Consider the following 17,901-nt stretch of genomic DNA (forward strand, 5'->3'; position numbering starts at 1 on the left):
CCTATCAGATATCTCTCCAGGCCTAAGCAGAGCAAGGACAAGATGCCATCTGAGATAAGCCCAGGCGGGGCAGCGGGATGTGGCTCACGTCTGCCTAGGTGTTCCCAGGGGCTCCTGCCCCGTAGCACAGGTTCTCCTGGAGCAGAAGTGAGGCTGGTACATAGGCAGCCGTGAGAACCCCCAGACTGGCCTGGCCCCCAGACTTCCTCCAGACCCAATCCCACACCTAATGACCCTAGCCTTTCAGGGCAAGAATGGCATAGCTTGCTACCACCACACCTTTATCCAAACATCCCTTTGGCCACTAACCAACACAAGTCAGTCCTGCTGTGCTGTGTGACCTTGAGCTAATCCCTAGGCTCCTCTGAGCCTTACTTTCTTCACCTGTAAAAATCAAATAAAAGCCAGGTATGGTGGTTCACACCTATAATCTCAGCACTTTGCGGGGGCCCAGGCAGGAAGATCACTTGAACCCAGGAGTTTGAGACCAGCTTGGGCAACATAGTAAGACCCTTGTCTCTACAAAAAAGAATTTAAATTAGCTGAGTGTGGTGTTGCACGCCTGTAGTTCAGCTACTCAGGAGGCGGAGGCAGGAAGATCTCCTGAGCCCAGGAGGTTAAAACTGCAGTGAGCTGTGATTATGCCACTGCATTGCAGCCTGGGCAACAAACAGAGATCCTGTTTCCAAAAAAGGCAAATAAGAGCTCAGCATGGTGGCTAAAGGAAGGGGCTAAGGGACTGTAGCTCCAGGGTAACTGGGTTCACATCCCGCCTCTACCACTTACTAGCTGTATAACTTTTGACAAACTACTCCGTCTTCCTGGAGTAAAGCTCAGTTTTCTCGTTGGTGAGACAGAATTGTCCCAACCTCACAAGCATGCTGTGAGTGTTACCTGTGATGCTACATTTAAAGTGCTGAGCTTGGTTCCTGGAACTCAATAAACGCCAGCTATTCTAGACATACAATGAGAGTGTGTAACCCTCATTGCCACCACAGAAGGAGTGTATAATCTTCACCACCGCAACACACAGTTCCTTGGCGGGCTTCCCTCCCCTCGACGTGTAGCTTTGAGGCTATCTTCACTTTCCTTCCCACTTGGAGGTGGGGAAGCAAATTGGGAACAGGCCCCCAGAGGGGGTCGATCTGAGCGGAAGCTTGGAGGAGGGAGGAGGACCATCAACTATTGGCCATTGATTTGCTTGAGTGTCTTTGTGTCCTGCTAAACCAGAAGCCACAGAAGGAGCTGCTTTTGTTACCATTTCTCCCTAGAGCCTGTGACAGAGACTAGGTGCTTTATAAATAGTTGCTGCAGGAATGAAAGAGGGAGTCCAGCTCCTTCAGAGGACAAACTCTGCTCCATGAAGGGCAAACCAAGGAGTCTCCTGGGGGATGCTCGGTGATGACGGGAGCATTCAGGGACTCCCAGCTTCTTTCTTTGCATGCAAGAACCTCAGACAGTTGGTCTCGTAAATTCTTCGAATCCTGGAATCTCTGGGTGGAGAGAAGCTCTGGCGGCCCAGCTCCTCCTCCTCCCAGCAGAGCCTGGGCGGCAGAGGCCTGATGGCCTGCCTAGAAAGGAGGCTAAGGGAGTGAGCAGGGGAAGGGAAAGTTCAGGGAGAAACCCCAGCTGTTTCACCAAGGCAGAAAATAAATCAGACGTTAAGAGAGGGTGTGATCCTGGCTCTGCAGCTTTCTGGCTTTGTTCTCCTAGGCAAATTCCCTCATCTCTGAGAGGCATAGTTTCCATATTTGCAAAAGGGGTGATAATAGTAACACTAACCACGTGGAATTGTGAGGGTTCAATGAGATAATGCATGAGACAAGGCCAAACCCATAGTAAACATTCAACAATGTTCATTTTTAGGTACCTTATTTTTATTTGAGCAGACTCTTATCCTACATCTTATACCCATATTCATCTCTGACATTTTCCCCTGAGCCCCCATTTCATTATTTACATAGCCGGTTTCCTGAAGCTTTAAGAGTTCAATAGCATTTCTGACAGACATAGGCCTATTTCCATGAAGTGGCCTAAACGATCACATGTAAAGAAAGAAAACCAATTGGAGTATTTGTCAGCCTTGACCATTCAGAAAAGGCCGGACAGTGGTGTGTCTGAACAAAAGAGGACAGGTGGCGGGTGGGTGGGAGAAAGAGCCTGGGACTAGAGGACTGGGGGCCTAGGTTCAAGACCAGGGTCTGCCTTGATGCATTGTTTGGCTTTAGGAGGCTTCCTGCCCTTGGAAAACAAGGGAAGGCTGAACTTGGAGACTCTGGAGCCCATTCCATTCCTCCCAAGTCTAAGGATCTTAAACCTGTAATGATCCAAACAGGTCCCCTCCTCAGGATGGGGAAGGGGAATGGGAAAGGGGTGAAGTGAGCCAGACCTGTGTAAGGGCCAGGATGCCACCCTCCCCCTGACCATCCCCCCATTCAGGCCTCATATACACTTCAGTTTACCAGGTGTTTCTGATCCATCCAAGTACCCTGTGACCGTTCCCCATATCACCTTAGCTAAGTCCCTCCAGGGAGAGGAGCTTGCCACACCACGACCCATTAATCCTCCTCTGTACATCTGGAAGGGGAGAAAAATAGGTGTCAGAGATGGTAACTTGCTGAGTGGGATTGAAGCCAGGTGTATGTGACTCCCAAAATGTCACCACTGCTTTTTAAAAAATTATTTTGGCCTGATGCGGTGGCTCACATCTATAATCCCAACACTTCGGGAGGCTGAGGTGGGTAGATCACCTGAGGTCAGGAGTTGGAGACCAGCCTGACCAACATGGTGAAACCCCGTCTCTGCTAAATACAAAAAATTACCCTGGTGTGTTGGCAGGGCCTGGAATCCCAGCTATTTGGGAGGCTGAGGCAGAAGAATTGCTTGAACCAGGAAGTGGAGGCTGTAGTGAGCTGAGATTGTGCCATTGTACTCCAGCCTGGAGAGCGAGACTTTGTCTCAAAAAAAAAAAAAAAAAAATTATCTCCAACATCAGGACAAATCCCAAATGACAGGGGAATGGGCCATAAACCTAGGTGTCGTCTTCAGCTCAAGCACCTATATAGTAGGAAACAGGTCCTAGAAGTAGAGGGAAGTCCAGAGCCGCCATGGGGCACTCTGCTGTGCCATGGGCCTCTTCCTCCCTTTGGAAATCAGTTTTCCCATCCACAGAATGGCAGTGTTTGCTCCAGAACCCCTAATATCCAGGTCGGGACTTTGTGTTGCTGTGAGCCCAGGTTCCCAGCCTGAAGCCTAGGACAGCCCGCCGCCCCCCGAGCTTGGGTGGGAGAGAAGGGCAATGCAGACGTGACTGTCCTGCCAGGCGGGGGTGCCGCCGCCAGACGCACGAAAACAACCAAATAAATCAGGCCCAGGAACTCCTAATCCTTCCCGGCTGTGGCTGCTACTGCTCGCCCGGCCTGGGAGGTAGGCACCGCCCGGCCAAGGACGCAGAGTCGGGACAGGAGAGCCGAACTGATGCCCGGCCATCCAGGCGTCCCCAGCCCTGGAGGTGGGAGGTGGGGGGGCGGGGGGGAGAGAAAGAAGGCTCTCCCGACACGGTGACTCAGGCCTCCCCATCCCCTCCTGGATGGGCACTTTCCTTCGCCTCGGTCTATTTTTAGAGCCAGCTCCGGGCCTGAGTGCAGACTGGAGGGAAGGGGGGCCTCATGGGGGGCGCAAGCGCCTGACTAGCTCCTCCCGCTCGGGGCTCAAGCCCCAGGCCCTCCAGCTGTCTACCTGTAAAAGGATGGAAGCACGTGGAGGGTGGGTGTCAGGGGGTGCAGCGCAGGCCCAGAGAATGCGCTCCCCCCACCCCGCCCAACAATGCCTGGCAGTTCCAGAAAACTGGGCGCGGCCTCCCAAATAACGATCTCTGTTAAGTGGAACCAGCAGCCTCCCGACGGTCGCTCTGTCTGCCTATTGGACCAGGGGCCAGGGCGGGGGTGGGGCTTTGGGCGACAGAACTGGCTAGGGTGGGAGAGAAGAGGAAGCTGCCAGGTTCTGGGGATCCCGATCCCACCCCGCCGACGGCCACGCCTCCAGCCCACTCTGGCCACGCCCCCTATCTGCCTTTGGGCCACACTCGCGGCGGGGGTGCCTTCCCCGACTGCGCCCTAGGCCCGGCCTTCTATCTGGCTCCGCCCAGCCCCTGCCAACCTTAGATCCTGTCCCAGAGTCCAGAGAGGCCTAGAAGAGGGGCAGCCTGCCTCTGAGAGGCACGGGGCCCTCCTCCCGCGTGGGGTCAGGGGGAAGGAGGGCGTCGAGGGTGGGGCGTGGGGAAACGTTCGTGGCGCCGCGAACGGGGAAGGCTCCAGGCTGCAGGATGTAGCTGCGAGGACCCGGCAGTCTGCGAGGCTGGAGTGGCCGAGGCCGCCGCGAGCGTAGAAACGGTCCTGTATACGCGGGCACAGAAAGGCCCAGGGAGGCACCTGGGCAGAAGTGCCTAAGACGATGCCCCTGCCCCGGAGCCCTGGAGTGGGGGCAGCTGATGGCTCAAGACACATGAGCTCTGGGTGGCGAGTACGGTGACGTGGGGTTTGGGAGGCCCAAGTCAAGTCCATCCTCCTGGGGTGAGGGGCGGAGGATGGGAGGCGGAGCCCGGTCTCCCGGGCACCAGCCCTCCACCTAGCGGGAAGCTTGGGAATCGCGGAGTGCAGAGGTGGGGTACGAGGAGGGTTCCCCCAGCTCCCAAGCTCCTTTTTCTCTCTGCAAGTCCCACTGGTGCCTACCCGCCACTATCCTGCCCAGCCCGCTCCATCTCCTGCATTCACCCCAGCGGGAGAAACGGGAGTCATTCTAACATCTGTCTTCCCTTCTTCCCCCACCTCCAGGTCCTGTCCCCTTCCCTTCTTCCTGGCAGTGACCCCTGGGAACTGCCTCTGTCCGTCCCAGTCCCTGGAACACCTGACAGCTGCTCTTCCTGCCACCAGTTTTACCCTCTCCCCATCCATTCTTCATAGCGATGTGGTGTTTCTAAGCAGGATCCGGTTGTGTCTCTTTCTTGATTAGAATCATTCAATAGCATCTCATGGTCCAAATAGACTCCAAACGTTGACTTGGGACTTGAGCTCTTCATCCCTCCGCTCAAGTCCCTCAGCCCCAGTCCCTCTCTGGGGCTAAGTTCCACTCATATAGGGCAATTGTCAGCTCCTCAACCCTTTTCCAGAAATGGCCTCCCTGGCCTAATCTTTGCTGTCTTCAGGGCTTAGTGCAGCAGAGACTCCCCTTCTTGGGAGGCCTTTCCTGACCCCCAGGTCTAAGTGAGTGCCCCTTGTCTGAGCTCCCACAGACCCCAGTATGTGCCTGCCTCTCTCAGAGTAGTCACTGCCTGGGTCTCTAATGGCTTATTCACTCTAGTGGCAGGACAATTGATTGAAATATTAATTGCTTTGCTCTCCTGTAGTTTCCCCTCCCACTTGCAAGCTGGTAGCCAAGCGCTTTGATTTTTCCAGCCTCGGGGAACTGTGCAGGGCTGAACACAAAAGCTGCTTGAAGTCTGGTGGCTCATTCTGAGTTTCGGAAAGGCTAACCTTCTGGAAGTAGCTGTGTCAGGTGTTCCAGAGGGATGGGGAGAAGAGGACAGAGAAAGGAGAGACAGGGGCTAGCTGCAGAGTGTGCGGAAGCTGGGGTTCCTTTGCTTGGTGGGGACCTGTGTCTAGCTCCCCTGACAGGTGGAGCTGTGGGGATGTGTGGTAGTGTACTTGGGGTGTCTGACGTGCAAACACTGGGGTACCAGCCTCAGCACCCCAAAGTAACAAGGGAACAGCTTAGTCATTGAACCTCATGGGACCATAAGGACTGCTAGGACAATGGACACCTGTGTGTGACCAATGCAGCCCGAAGACAGGAGGCACCTCTTCTGTGCCCTTGCATAGGTGGGGTCAGCAGCTCCTTGCACAAACCAGTGGAAGAGGTGGGAGGGAGCCTCAGTTACGGTTGAGATTAAATTTTTTGCAAACTCATAGAAAGCATTTAGAGTGAGTCAGATTGGAGTTGGTTTAAAGTGAATACAGAAATGGGGTATTTCTTGTTTGTGTGCCAAGCTTCTTCCCTACTACACCTGTCTGTGTGTCTCTTAATACACTGCAGAGCTGAGACTGTATGTGCCTCATTCAGAATTGCATCCTCAGCACCCAGCGTGGTACCTGGCACATATTGAGTGCTCAAAAGTATTGGTTGAATTCGTTTTTCCTCCATAGCTACAGAAATCCTTCTAAAACCCAAGTCTGCTTCCATGGTTCGCCTCCGGCCCTCAGAATAAAATCCAAACCCTGATGATGGCCCACAAAGCCACTGTGATCTCACCACCCCATATCCGCAGCCCATCCTCTCCAGCTGACCTGCGCTATTTGCAATTCCCCAAACTTGCCAAGTTGCTTCATGCCTCATGCCTTTGCTTACGAGGCACCCTCTGCCTGGAGTGCCCTTTCCCCTTTCTCTGCCTGCTGAGCTTTCTATTAGTCTTCAGAGATCAGTGCAAGTGTTTCCTTGTCTTCCCTGACACCCTCTTCTGAAGGCAGAGGAAATCCCTCGTGCTCTGCAGCCTAATGCTCAGGCCCATGTCTGTCTTCCTCTTCCCCAAGCCTGGTTTCCTGGACTGTGGGCTCGTCTGTTAAAGTCCGCCATGTCCAGCATAGTGCCAGGTACCATCACAGGCTCTCAATAAAAGCTCACTCTTCACGCAGCTTTAGCCCTGATCCTCCAAGTACCCATGGCCTGACCTCAATCAACCTCTCCCTTCTGAGCCTCAGATTTCCTTTCTGCACAATGGGAGGAGTGGAACTGAATGTTCTCAAAGGGCCCTTTCTTCCCTCAGTTGAGCTTGGAAATGAGAGCATGTAAAACACAACTCACCTGTGTGCATGGCAGGCCAGCTAAGTGTAGAACATGCTCAGAGATGCAGCTACACATAGCATCCATGCACGGCCACCTGGGAGCAAGCCCTTGCCTAAACAGCTGCAAGTGACACGGTCACACAAAAGTGCATGTGGCCCTGTGGACACGGATATGCTGTCCTCCCAACCCCCACACCCCCTCAGCCACTGGCCCTGACAGTGAAAAATTCAGCAGCAGTCAGGGATGCCAGTCCGGCCGTGAGTTAATATTCAAGGAATGAGCCTTTTGCAGTATGCATGCCCTGAGGCTGGTGTCCTATGGGGCTCTCCCCTTCCCAGGCCTGCACAGGCAAAGCCTGTCCCACCCCACCACAGGCACAGACACAGACTCTGCCTGCGGCAGGGCACTAGGAACTAGACCTTCAGCTTTAATTGCTTCCTAGACAGCCCCCTCCCAATGTCTCCTCATTTACTCATTCAGCAATATCTATGCTGTTCCTATCCTGTCCCGCAACAGTATGAATGTTTGACCCTGTTCTGCCCTCAGGGGGGCTCATAGTCCAGTGGTGGAGAAAGACAATAAATAGGATACAAGTGATGTAAACTCAGATCAGGAGAAATGAAACTGTGAAAAGGATTATGTGATGTGATATTTTTAAAAAATGACTTGGCAGGGGGAAGGGGTAGTCAAGGAAGGCCTTTCTGAGGAGGTGGCATTGGAGGAGTTATCAAAAGATGCGAGGCAGCAAAGCAGACAGCCAGGGAAGAGACTTTCAAGTTGAGGGCACAGCAAATACAAAGGCCCTGGGGAGGAAGCAGCTATGAAATGTGTTTGAGGAGCAGGGAGAGGGCCATGGAACTGCTCAGTCAGTGACAGCAAGTGGCAGAACATTCGGTCAGAGCAATGGGCAGTGACCAGAGCACACCGGCCCTCCTGGGCCACAGTGAGAGCCCTCGCTGTAATCAAAGAGCAATGGGAAGCCCCTGGAAAAAACATCCCTCCCTTCCCGCAGCTCCTCCGTCTTGGGCTCCTTCTTAGAGACTACACCTTCCTCATCTCTACGTTGTCGGTGTCCAGCCCAAGGCCCAGCATGGGGTTGACACCAGACACTGTTTACTGATAAATAAATGACCAAGTCAAGCTCTTCTGGCTTAAGGCTTGACTCAGTAGATCAGAGTGGGTCAATTGGGCCAGATTAAGACATTTATATACCATCCATTGGGAAGACTGGCACTCCTGTGGGAGTATGTATGCATCATTCATAATAGAAATAATACTAATCCATGAAGCATACTTTATGCACATGCTAGAATGAAAACCGCTTTCTTTTGGATTTTCAGTTGCAAAATTCTGGATTAGTTCATGAAAGCAGAACTTTCTTTTTTTTTTTTTTTGAGATGGAGTTTCACTCTTATTGCCCAGGCTGGAGGGCAAAGGCATGATCTTGGCTCACTGTAACCTCTGCCTCCCGGGTTCAAGCGATTCTCCTGCCTCAGCCTCCTGAGTAGCTGGGATTGCAGGCACCTGTCACCACACCTGGCTAATTTTTGTGTTTTTAGTAGAGGTGGGGTTTCATCACGTCAGCCAAGCTTGTCTCAAACTCCTGACCTCAGGTGATCCTCCCGCCTCGGCCTCCCAAAGTGCTGGGATTACAGGTGTGAGCCACTGGGCCTGGCCTCAGAATTTATTTCTGTTTATGTGTGTGCGCACATGTCGTTACTGTCTTAGTAGCATCCCAAGCTGTACTCAGTCTGCCCATTGGTCACCCAGTGCTAGATGGCAGGGCTTGCCCAGCCATCCCCACAGTGACATGGTCTTGGCTCGTGCACTCCGGAAAACGAGGAGGACCAAGGGCGCCATTGTGGCCTGGGCCTGATTGACAGCAAGCAGCCCCACAGGTCAGAAGAAGACAGTAGCACTGTCAGCAGGTTTGGGAACTGCTCATTGTGAGAACTCTGGGAAATACCCTCCCTGGACCATCAAGGCTTGCTCCTGCCCATCCCTGACCCTCTAAAAACAGTACAAAGTGACCAAGGTCCAAGAGATCTCTCAGAGGAGGTATCTAAGGCTCAGAGAGGTTACTTAACTTGCCTAAGATCACTCAGCAAATTGGAAATGGAGTTGCAGTTGGGACCCAAGCCTGGCCCCCAAAGCAGACTGCAGGCATTCCCTCTCTAAAGATGGGTGAACCTGACTGGGGAAGAGTGCTGAGGGGCCCCTATCCAGATCCACAGAACTGATGAGAACCAACTGGAAGTTGGACCCAGCCCAACTTGTTTAAATGGGCCCTGCCCTTCCCCAAGCCCCTCTTTCGACATGGTCGTCCATCCAGGTGTGTAAGACGGAAGAACTGGTGTCATCCTTGGCTACTCTCTGATACCCAGTCCACACCAGGTGCTGAGTGCTGACAGTTCTACCCTCTACACACATAGAAACTCGTTCCTCCTCCACAGTGCCCTCTAGTTAAAGTCTCCTTTATGCACTGGAAGAGGTAGCTCCTCTTTCGTTACCTAGCTGAGCTCTAAACCTCTAAGCTCAAGGCTCCCTCAGCCTCCTCTCTGGGGCCTAGAGATGGGCCTCATCTCAGGGCCCTCATGTGGCTTCCACAGCATCACACAGATGCAGAATTGGGCACCCAGGAGGATCCAGAGCCAGGTCTCAAGATTTGCTCTCACTTCTCTCCCAGTGGCATCCATCACAGGTGCTAGCCCTCCTTCACGCAGTCAATCCCCAACCACACCTGCTCTGTGTATGGCCCCAGAAGGGAATCAGACTCAATGTGGGAGCCTGGGAGAAAAGCTGACCTCCCCTCTCCACCTCCCCAACCTCCCCAGGGATGGCGCTTAGGAAACTCAGACAAAGCATCTCAGTGTTTCTCAGGGGATTAGCAGCTGGGTGGTTCAGGGGAGCACCTCCACATGCAGGCCGGTTTTCCAGGCTGAGCTCTGCCTCTCCTAGGCTGCACCCCACCCCACCCCCAGTGAGAGGGAAGTGACAAATGAGCCTGAGGAAGGAGGGGGGAGCTGGCGATCGATGAAATTAACATGGTGCCCAAATTAAATATTGACTTTCTTGGTTGACTCTAGGGACACTGGATTGATGGCTGAGGCTTTGCTGTGCCACCACAGGAGATGGGGACATACCAGCCTGGAGCAGGTCCATAGGGAAGCTGAGGCCTGGGGAGGTGGGGCTCACCTTTGCTTCTGCCTGCTCAGGAGGAGTAGGGGTGAGGGCTTCAGGGAGCCTGGGGCACCATGCCTGCATCTCCACCTTCCCCATGGAGTCCAGAGTCCCATCCTTCCAGAAGGTCTTGGAGTCTGGGCTTTGTTGAGTGTCCCTCCACCCCAATCCCACCTCCAGGAACTGTGGCTAACCTGAAGTGCAACAAATGAGCAGAATTAATCTCTGTGATGATACACATTATTGGGTCTCAGGACCCAGCCTCCCAAGGTAGGGCTGGTTATTTCTGATTATTATGTAGGATCTTGGGGAGGAGGTAGGAACAGCCTCTCTATTCATGGAAATCTTCCACCATCCTCTACAGCTAATTCACTTTCAGAGACTACAGTAGGCCCTCAGCTTTCTCTCCCTCTTTTCTTTTTTTTTTCCACCTGTTCTGAACAAAGGCAGTCTCCCTCTTTTCAAAGCTTCACTTCCAGAACTGCCTGTAGTCCCTTGATTTATTCACCTCCCACCCCACTCTACAACCCACCTCAATGCTGGTTCTTCCCATAGTAATGACTCCAGCCCAGCCCCTCATTCTGAGTTCCAGCCCTGTGTGCTCAACTGCCTACTTTCTACTTGACATCCCCCCTTGACCATCTGAAAGTTAACATGCCTGCTATGGTTTGAACGTGTCCCCCCAAAAGCATGTGTTGGAAACAATCTCCAATGCAATGATGTTGGGAGATGGGGTCTAATGGGGGGTGTGTTTCAGTCATGAGGGCACCACCCTCATGAATGGATTAACATTGATTATAAAAGAGCTTGGGGCCTGGCATGGTGACTCACACCTGTAATCCCAGCACTTTGGGAGGCTGAGGCAGGCGGATCACCTGAGGTCAGGAGTTTGAGACAAGCCTGACTAACATGGTGAAACCCCGTTTCTCCTAAAAAAAAAAATACAAAAAATTAGCTGGGCATGGTGATGCATGCCTGTGGTCTCTGCTACTTGAGAGGCTGAGGCAGAAGAATTGCTTGAAACCAGGAGGCGGAGGTTGCAGTGAGCCAAGATTGCATCATTGCACTCCAGCCTGGACAGAAAGAGTGAAAATCTGTCTCAAAAAAAAAAAAAAAGAGCTTGGGTCTTTGAATTCAATCTCTTGCTCTCTTTCTCTCTTGCTCTCTCTCTCTCTCTCACCCCTTTGCCTTCTGCCATAAGATGATGCAGCAAGAAAGACCTCACCAGATGAGGACTCCATAACCTTGGACTTCCCAGCCTCCAGAGCTGCAAGAAAGAAATCTCTGTTCTTTATAAATTACCCAGTCTCAGGCATTATTATAGCAGCAGAAAACAGACTAAGACAATGTCCAAGGCCAAATTCATGACTGTCTCCCTCAAAGCTGGTCCTCTTCCTGTACCTGTAAGCCAATGACATGGCCGTCCATCCAAGTGTGTAAGACAGAAGCCCTGGTCTCATCCTCGGCTCCTCTCTGATACCCAGTCCACACCAGGCACTGAGTGCTGACAATTCTACCCTCTACACACATAGAAACTCCATTCCTCCTCCACAGTGCCTCTAGTTAAAGTCTCCTTCACGCACATTGCCTCCTTACTGGTCTCTCGGCATCCACCCTCACTCTTCAGTGTCCCTGCCCCCACCAATCCATTTTCCATCCACTCAAGAGAAATCGTGTTGAGATAGAAATCTGATGATGCCAGTCCCCTGCTCAACACTCTTCCTTAGCTTCTCACTCTCCTTAAAGACCAAAACCCTCAATGGAGTCTCCTCTGCCTGAGACACTTAGCATGTGTTTTGAGGACCTGAGAGGGTGAAAGTCTTCCTGGAGAAGGTGGCCTTGGAGGAGTGCAGGGAGGAATGCAGTGGGTACTGGGGACTGGATCTAGGAAAGCCCCAACTGGGGACCCCATGAGCTGCCAGGGTGGGCATGAGGAAGCCCAAAGGGAAATGAGTCCAGAGAAGCAGAAGTCAGCAGCATCCCGCACCCAGGGCCTCCCTCAGGCCACCTAATTTCCTTTTAATTGGCGCCTAATGGAAGTGATTTAAGCCCAATTGAGTCTTAATGTGTCTGTTCAAGTCTAGCCTCAACTTGCTTCCCTTCTCCCAGAGTCTGCGGCTGCAGGGGTAAGGGTAAGCGTGAGTGTGAGGGTGCACCCTTCCCCCAGCCCTGTTGAGGGAGGCCTGATACCAGTCCACAGGTCTCCTCAGGACCTTCCCCTACTTCCCCATACCCCTTCCCTCCCCACTCTTATCCCCAGGATATGTGGAGTCCAGGAACCCTGGCTCTGGACCTCCTTTGTGCTGGCAACTTTCCCTCCATCACCTCCTCAAGCCCTCACCATGGCCACATGAGGCAGGCTGTGAGGAAGTACCTCCTTTTCACAGAGGGCACTGAGTTCATATGCTCAAGGTCACTGCCTTTGTTCTGCCTGCAGCTGTGCTGTCCAACATGGTAGCCTCATGGGGGTACTGAGCAGTCAGAAGGTGGTAAGACTGAATTGAGATGCACTGTATGTATAAAACACGTGGCTCATGTGTTTTATACACGAGATTTCCCAGACTTAGTATAAAAAAAGAATGTTAAATATCTCAGTCATTTTTATATTGATTATATGTTGTAATGATTGTTTTTTCATATATTGAATGAAATATATTGTTAAAATTAATTTTGCCTTTTAAAACTTTTAAAGAATGATTACTAGATCACATATGCAGTTTACACTGTATTTTTATTGGACATCTCCCAGGGTCTGTTCTCATGAAGGTAGGGACAGTCTGCTCACCCTTGACCCTGCCTGTCTGGAGCAAGGAAAGGCTGCAGCTCTTGTCTCCTCATCCTTTGGGAGAAGACAAGTCACTTTCAGCACCCTGGACAGCATCCAGGGCTGGCTTCCCATTTGGGGTTAAGGAAGGAATAACTGTGGGAGGAGTAGATTAACACCTACAAAATGCTTCCAATGAATCATCTCAAGTCATGCTCCGGATATCCAGTGAGGGAGGCCAGGTAGGGATTGTCATTATCCCAGTTTTGCAGATGAGGAAATCAATGCTCAGGGAGATTTGTGTATTCCATCCTTCACCCAGTAAAGATCCACTGATGCCTGCTTCATGTGGGCCTCTGAGTGCACAAACCAGAGCAAGGCCAACACAGATGACAGCAGCTCTGTGTGATCAGTGCAGTAGCGACAGTGCCTGGCAAGGGCTGTGGGGGCCCCCATGCAGGAGTTAGGGGGCCAGGGAGTTAGGGAAAGCATCACACAGGGGGCCACTTAGGCTGGGTGTGGAAGGCTAAAGGAGAGTTTTCCCTCTGTGAGGAGGAGGGAGCTTCAGGCAGAAGGAATGGTACACGCACAGGCACGGAGGTCAGATGGGGAGAGGAGGGATGCAAGGGCCACATCACCAAGGCCCTTGAATTCTAGGCTAATTCCAGGATCTACGGAAGGCGTCTGAGCAGTGGCCTGGCCAGATCTGCATTTTGGAAAGATCACTTGGGCCATGTGGATGAAGGGCTGAAGATTGGAGGCAGAGAAAATGAGGGCAATGATGTGAGAAATTTGAGTCCAGGAAAGAAATGACAGGTTGTTAGACATTAGCTCAAATGGAAGGGCTACAGGCCAACTCATCTCACAGATAGGGAAACCCAAGTCAGACAGGGTCCAGTGGCCTGTCCAAGGTCACACAGTAGGTCAGTGCCTGGGGCTAGGGAGGGACAAAGCCCCTAACCCATGAAAGCTAAGTGGCTTGTTCCAAAGCCAGCAGGGGCCTCTGCTGGCAGCTGTGGTTTCTGTTTTAGCCGAATCAACAAGGTAAATACTAAACTTCCTCTTCAACCAGATGCAAAGTAAGAATGGACAGGAAGACAGGGATGTGCACATAGAATCTCAGCCCCAGAGGGCCCCAGAGGTGGGGACCAGCAGAGCACAGAGGTGCGAGCACAGGAAAAGGCACTAAGAGGGCCTTTAGGGTGGTGGTCAGAGGAAGGAATGGCCCAGGATGTGGAGCAGGGTCTGGTGGTACAGTCAGGGATGGGGGCTTTGTTTATGCAACCCCCCTTCTAGGAACAGGTCCCTCTTTTTTGAAGACCTGCTCCCTTTCCCCCTCCCCCATGGCTCCTGATGTGACTGCCAATCACAGTGCCCCAGCCTCCTGCCTGGGGCCAACCAGAGCCTTTCCTTCCTTGGGGGTTTTCTAATTGGAATTCAAGAGAGAAAGTTTCTTTCCCTCTAGGGGCAATGCTGAGTGATGGGAGCTGAGAGGAGGAAGCCTGGCAGGCCCAGGGGGAAGAGGCCTTAAAGAATGAAGCCAATACACATTTGAGAGCACACCAGCAGAGGATGAAACATGTGGGGTGGCATCACTGATCCCGGGTCCCATCACCAAGGCCAGCCACACTTGCCCACCGCTGTCCTTGGCGCAGCACACTCTCCTGGGTGAACAAGGCTCCCAGCTGCCTAAGCTGGCTGATATCGGATTCTGCCACTCCCAGCCACAAGTCCCAGTCACAAGCTGTGGGAGCTTGGGAAAGTCATGTCCTCTCTGAGCCTTGATTTACTCATCTGTAAAATGGGGTAGTCACAATGCCTACCTTGAATCAAATGAGGTACTGCTTGAGGGAGCTCTGTGTACACGTAGGTGCTGGGGCCACCCGAAGGGAGGGGATAGAAGAGAGTCGCAGGAGCTCAGAGGGTCTAGGAGCACAGCCCTGAGTGGACTCTGCCCGCACGGCTCCTCTGACCAGGTCGCACAGCAGGCAGAATTGGAATGAGACTGAGAGCAAGCCTGTGTCATCAAGGCCTGCGAAACTCTGAAGGGGCCTCCACCCCTCCTCCACTTCCTCCAGGCAAGCCATTAGCTGTGATACCCCCTACTCCAGCAGTCAGTCACTTCTTCTGTCACCCCCACCCAGGCTGCTGCAGCACCTAACCCTCCCTCAGCTGACCAGGGACCTGTGTCTGTGTCTCCAAGCTCCTAGGAAGGCGCCCAGAGGTGCCCACGTTGCTAAATGACCAGGTGAGCAAGGATCTGTGACCTTGCTAACTGTGCCCCCACTCCAGCTGCTGCCTGACTCCGGAATATGTTTCCACATGTCATCCTGTGCCCCCTCTTTCTGGGTACCTGAGAACTGAGCAAGGATCTCCTCACTCAGGCATGTAACAAAAGCAACTGAGCATGAGCCTCCAGCCCCTGGCACCAAGCCAGCCTGGCGCCTGCACCCCACCCCACCCCAGCCCCGGCCCAGCCCAAAACCTGCATCTCCACCACAACCCAGGGCCTTCGGCTCCCCTGCAGCCATGGTCAAGTCCCAAGAAGCTGAGCTGAAGCCCCACCTCCAGCAAGCAGGGGTTTGAAGTCCCAGCTCTGCCTCTGACTGTGGCCTTGAGCAGGGCACTTCCCACCTCTGGCCTCATTTTCCTATCCACAAAATAGGCAACCTAAAAACTTACAACAGGGTTGTTGAGAGGGGCCAGGGGACACGTGTGTGAAGCTCCTAGCTTACAGCACTACATGAGACCGGCTGCCACATGGTAACAGCTAATCCTTCAAGAGCTTATCCTGTTCCAGGTATCTGCTGAACACTTTACACAGAGGAATGTTTCATCCCCGTAACAACCTGTGAGATGGGCACTGTTGCCATCCCCATTTCACAGATGTGGAACCGAGGTCACTAAGCCCTATCTTGGCTCTAGCCCAGGCAGTCTGGCCCCTATGCCCCAGTGAATGGCAGCCACGACCATCACAGCCACTAGGCAAGTCCAGCCATAACAGGCCACATTTCTAATCTGTGGGAGAAAGGATGGGTCACCCAGAGAGTCAGGGACAAAGATGGGCTCATAACCCAGGCCGCCCCCTCCCAGGCAGGGCTGGCCTGACCTCATCGTATATCGGATGAGACCAAGTGAGTGGAACCCAGGAGACAGGAACAAAGTAGGGGTCCCAGAGCTGGGCCTTTATCTGGGGGAAGCAAACAGCTCAGCAGCAAAATCCACAGAGTGAAGTTTATTCCCAACAAAGTTCCCCCTCCCCCCTCCCCAGCCCGGGACAGGAACGGACAGGCTGGGCTGAAGATGGGGTTCCAGTGGCTGAGGGGCCTCTGAGAAACAATGAAGGCCTGGGCCCCCAGGCCAAGCCGTGTCCAGCTCCCCCAGCCTGGCTGAGTCCACGGCGCCTCCCTGCCCAGCCCTCGGGAAAGGGGAGAGGGCGCTGGCTCCTGGGTAGTTCCAAAGTGGAGTGTGAAAATAGAGAGATATATATATTTATATGCAGTGGGCAGTCCAGCGTGGCACTCACACCTCTGTCTGGAAGTCGCCATCCGGTGGTTCTGCAGGCTCCCAGGCTGCTGCCCGGTGCAGAGTCAGCCGTTCTCGGGGCTTGGGGGGCAGCGAGCCCAGTGTCATAGATTTGAAGGTGCTCCAGCTCTGATGGCGCCGATGTTGGGACAAGCTGGGGCGCTCCCCGGGGCTGGGCTTATCCTGTGGAGGGAGCGGGAGGGGCCGGTGGAGATGGGCCAATATCCTCACCCATGGTACAGAAGCACAAGCTGAGGAGGCCCAGAGAGGGCCAGTAATGCCCAAAGTTACAGAGCAATTGGGTGTCAAAGCAGAACTCAAATACAGACCTGCCTGGTTCCAGGGTGCGGCTCCTGACCCGTTCCCAGTGGCACCCGGGACATGTCTCCTGCTGACCACTCTCCCTCCCAATCCTAGAGGACTTCCACCCCTGCTCACCATCTGTGGCACCTTCCCCACCCCCTGGGTGCCCCAGACTATTGCCCATGCCATGGGAGGCCCTTGGTGAGGCAAGCTGAGGTTGCCTGGGAGGGACAGGGAGGGCAGGGAGGGCACAGGTCTCTCAGGCCCACCTCACCGCACCCAGCCCGGGGGGACTCACGGTGCACACGCTCCGCTCGGCCGCCCCACCCGAGGACACACTCCACCGCTTCTCCCTCTGCAATGGGGGCCACGGGTCAGGCTTCAACCCCAGGGGCCGCTGCACCAGGTCAGGCCCTGAGCTTCGGGGTGGGGGCAGCCACGGGAGGAGCCCTCACCTTGGCCGTGGACTGGCTGCGGTAGCGGTCGAAAGTGTGGAACTTCTGGTTGAGCTCGTGGTAGAGTTCTGAATGCCGTTTCCGGGTGTGCATCACCTTCTAGGGGCCGCAGGGCATCAGAGGGTTGCTCCCTGGGGCAGCACCATGATCCCCCCTGCCCAGGGCACTCAGCACCCTGGGCCCCCCACATCCCTCCCTGCTGCCGGCCCCTCTGGGACAAGACCCGGTTCTCTCTTCACGTCGGAGCTATGGGCTTGGGCAGGGAGGGAATCATGGGAAGATCCCACAGAACCCACAGCTTGGGATGCTGGGGTCAGGCTCTGCAATAGAGCTTGGACTAATTTTAGGAGTGGGCCCTCCAGAGACAGACATCACAGACAGATGCCCCACCGCCAAGCACACACACAGCCCTTACCTCAAAGTCCAGGTCTGAATACCGTAGTTTCTTTCGCTGTGAAGGAGCACCAAGGAGGCAGTGGAGGAGAAAAAAGCTTTTTACCACACACGGGGGCTTTAGAGACAGGAGGCCTGGCACCCCAGGGACCTGCCCACTGTACCTTCACCCCAACCCAGGCCCAGAAATTGGGGATCCTCATGGGGCAGTTTTGCAGGCCTCACAGCACACACACAGACACATACACACAGTGCAGACTTCCAACATGGCAGGGCCAGATGCCCACATGGAATCAGAGCCTAGGCTCATTCTCTGTGCCCTAGAGCCCACCCCTGCATCTGTCCCCATCTTGCCCCATTCTCTCTGCCAGTCATAGCTACTCCTTCCCTTGGAGCCTACCACTTGCAAACACAGGCTTTCAGAACCCTTCCATTGACCCCACA

At 53.7% G+C, this 17,901-nt stretch overlaps 1 protein-coding gene across 16 annotated transcripts in view; it reads right to left on the reverse strand.

Annotated features, from left to right (window-relative positions):
* Window positions 1–15,997: 15,997 nt before the first annotated feature.
* ADGRB2 (adhesion G protein-coupled receptor B2) overlaps window positions 15,998–17,901 on the reverse strand; it is a 36,780-nt gene continuing 34,876 nt past the window's right edge. For 11 of the 16 annotated variants that reach the window (XM_032246711.1, XM_032246714.1, XM_032246710.1 and 8 more), the window contains 4 exons: window positions 17,480–17,515; window positions 17,065–17,163; window positions 16,908–16,964; window positions 15,998–16,489 (listed from right to left, as the gene is read on the reverse strand). In XM_032246711.1, coding sequence (XP_032102602.1) covers window positions 16,304–16,489; window positions 16,908–16,964; window positions 17,065–17,163; window positions 17,480–17,515 — 378 coding nt within the window. In that variant the 3' untranslated portion in view covers window positions 15,998–16,303. The remainder of the gene's footprint in view (window positions 16,490–16,907; window positions 16,965–17,064; window positions 17,164–17,479; window positions 17,516–17,901) is intronic. The other 5 variants (XM_032246724.1, XM_032246721.1, XM_032246716.1 and 2 more) reach the window with 2 other exon arrangements.

Source organism: Sapajus apella, unplaced genomic scaffold, assembly GCF_009761245.1.
Source record: "Sapajus apella isolate SASKATOON/1434 unplaced genomic scaffold, GSC_monkey_1.0 scaffold62, whole genome shotgun sequence".
Classification (NCBI taxonomy): Eukaryota; Metazoa; Chordata; class Mammalia; order Primates; family Cebidae; genus Sapajus; species Sapajus apella.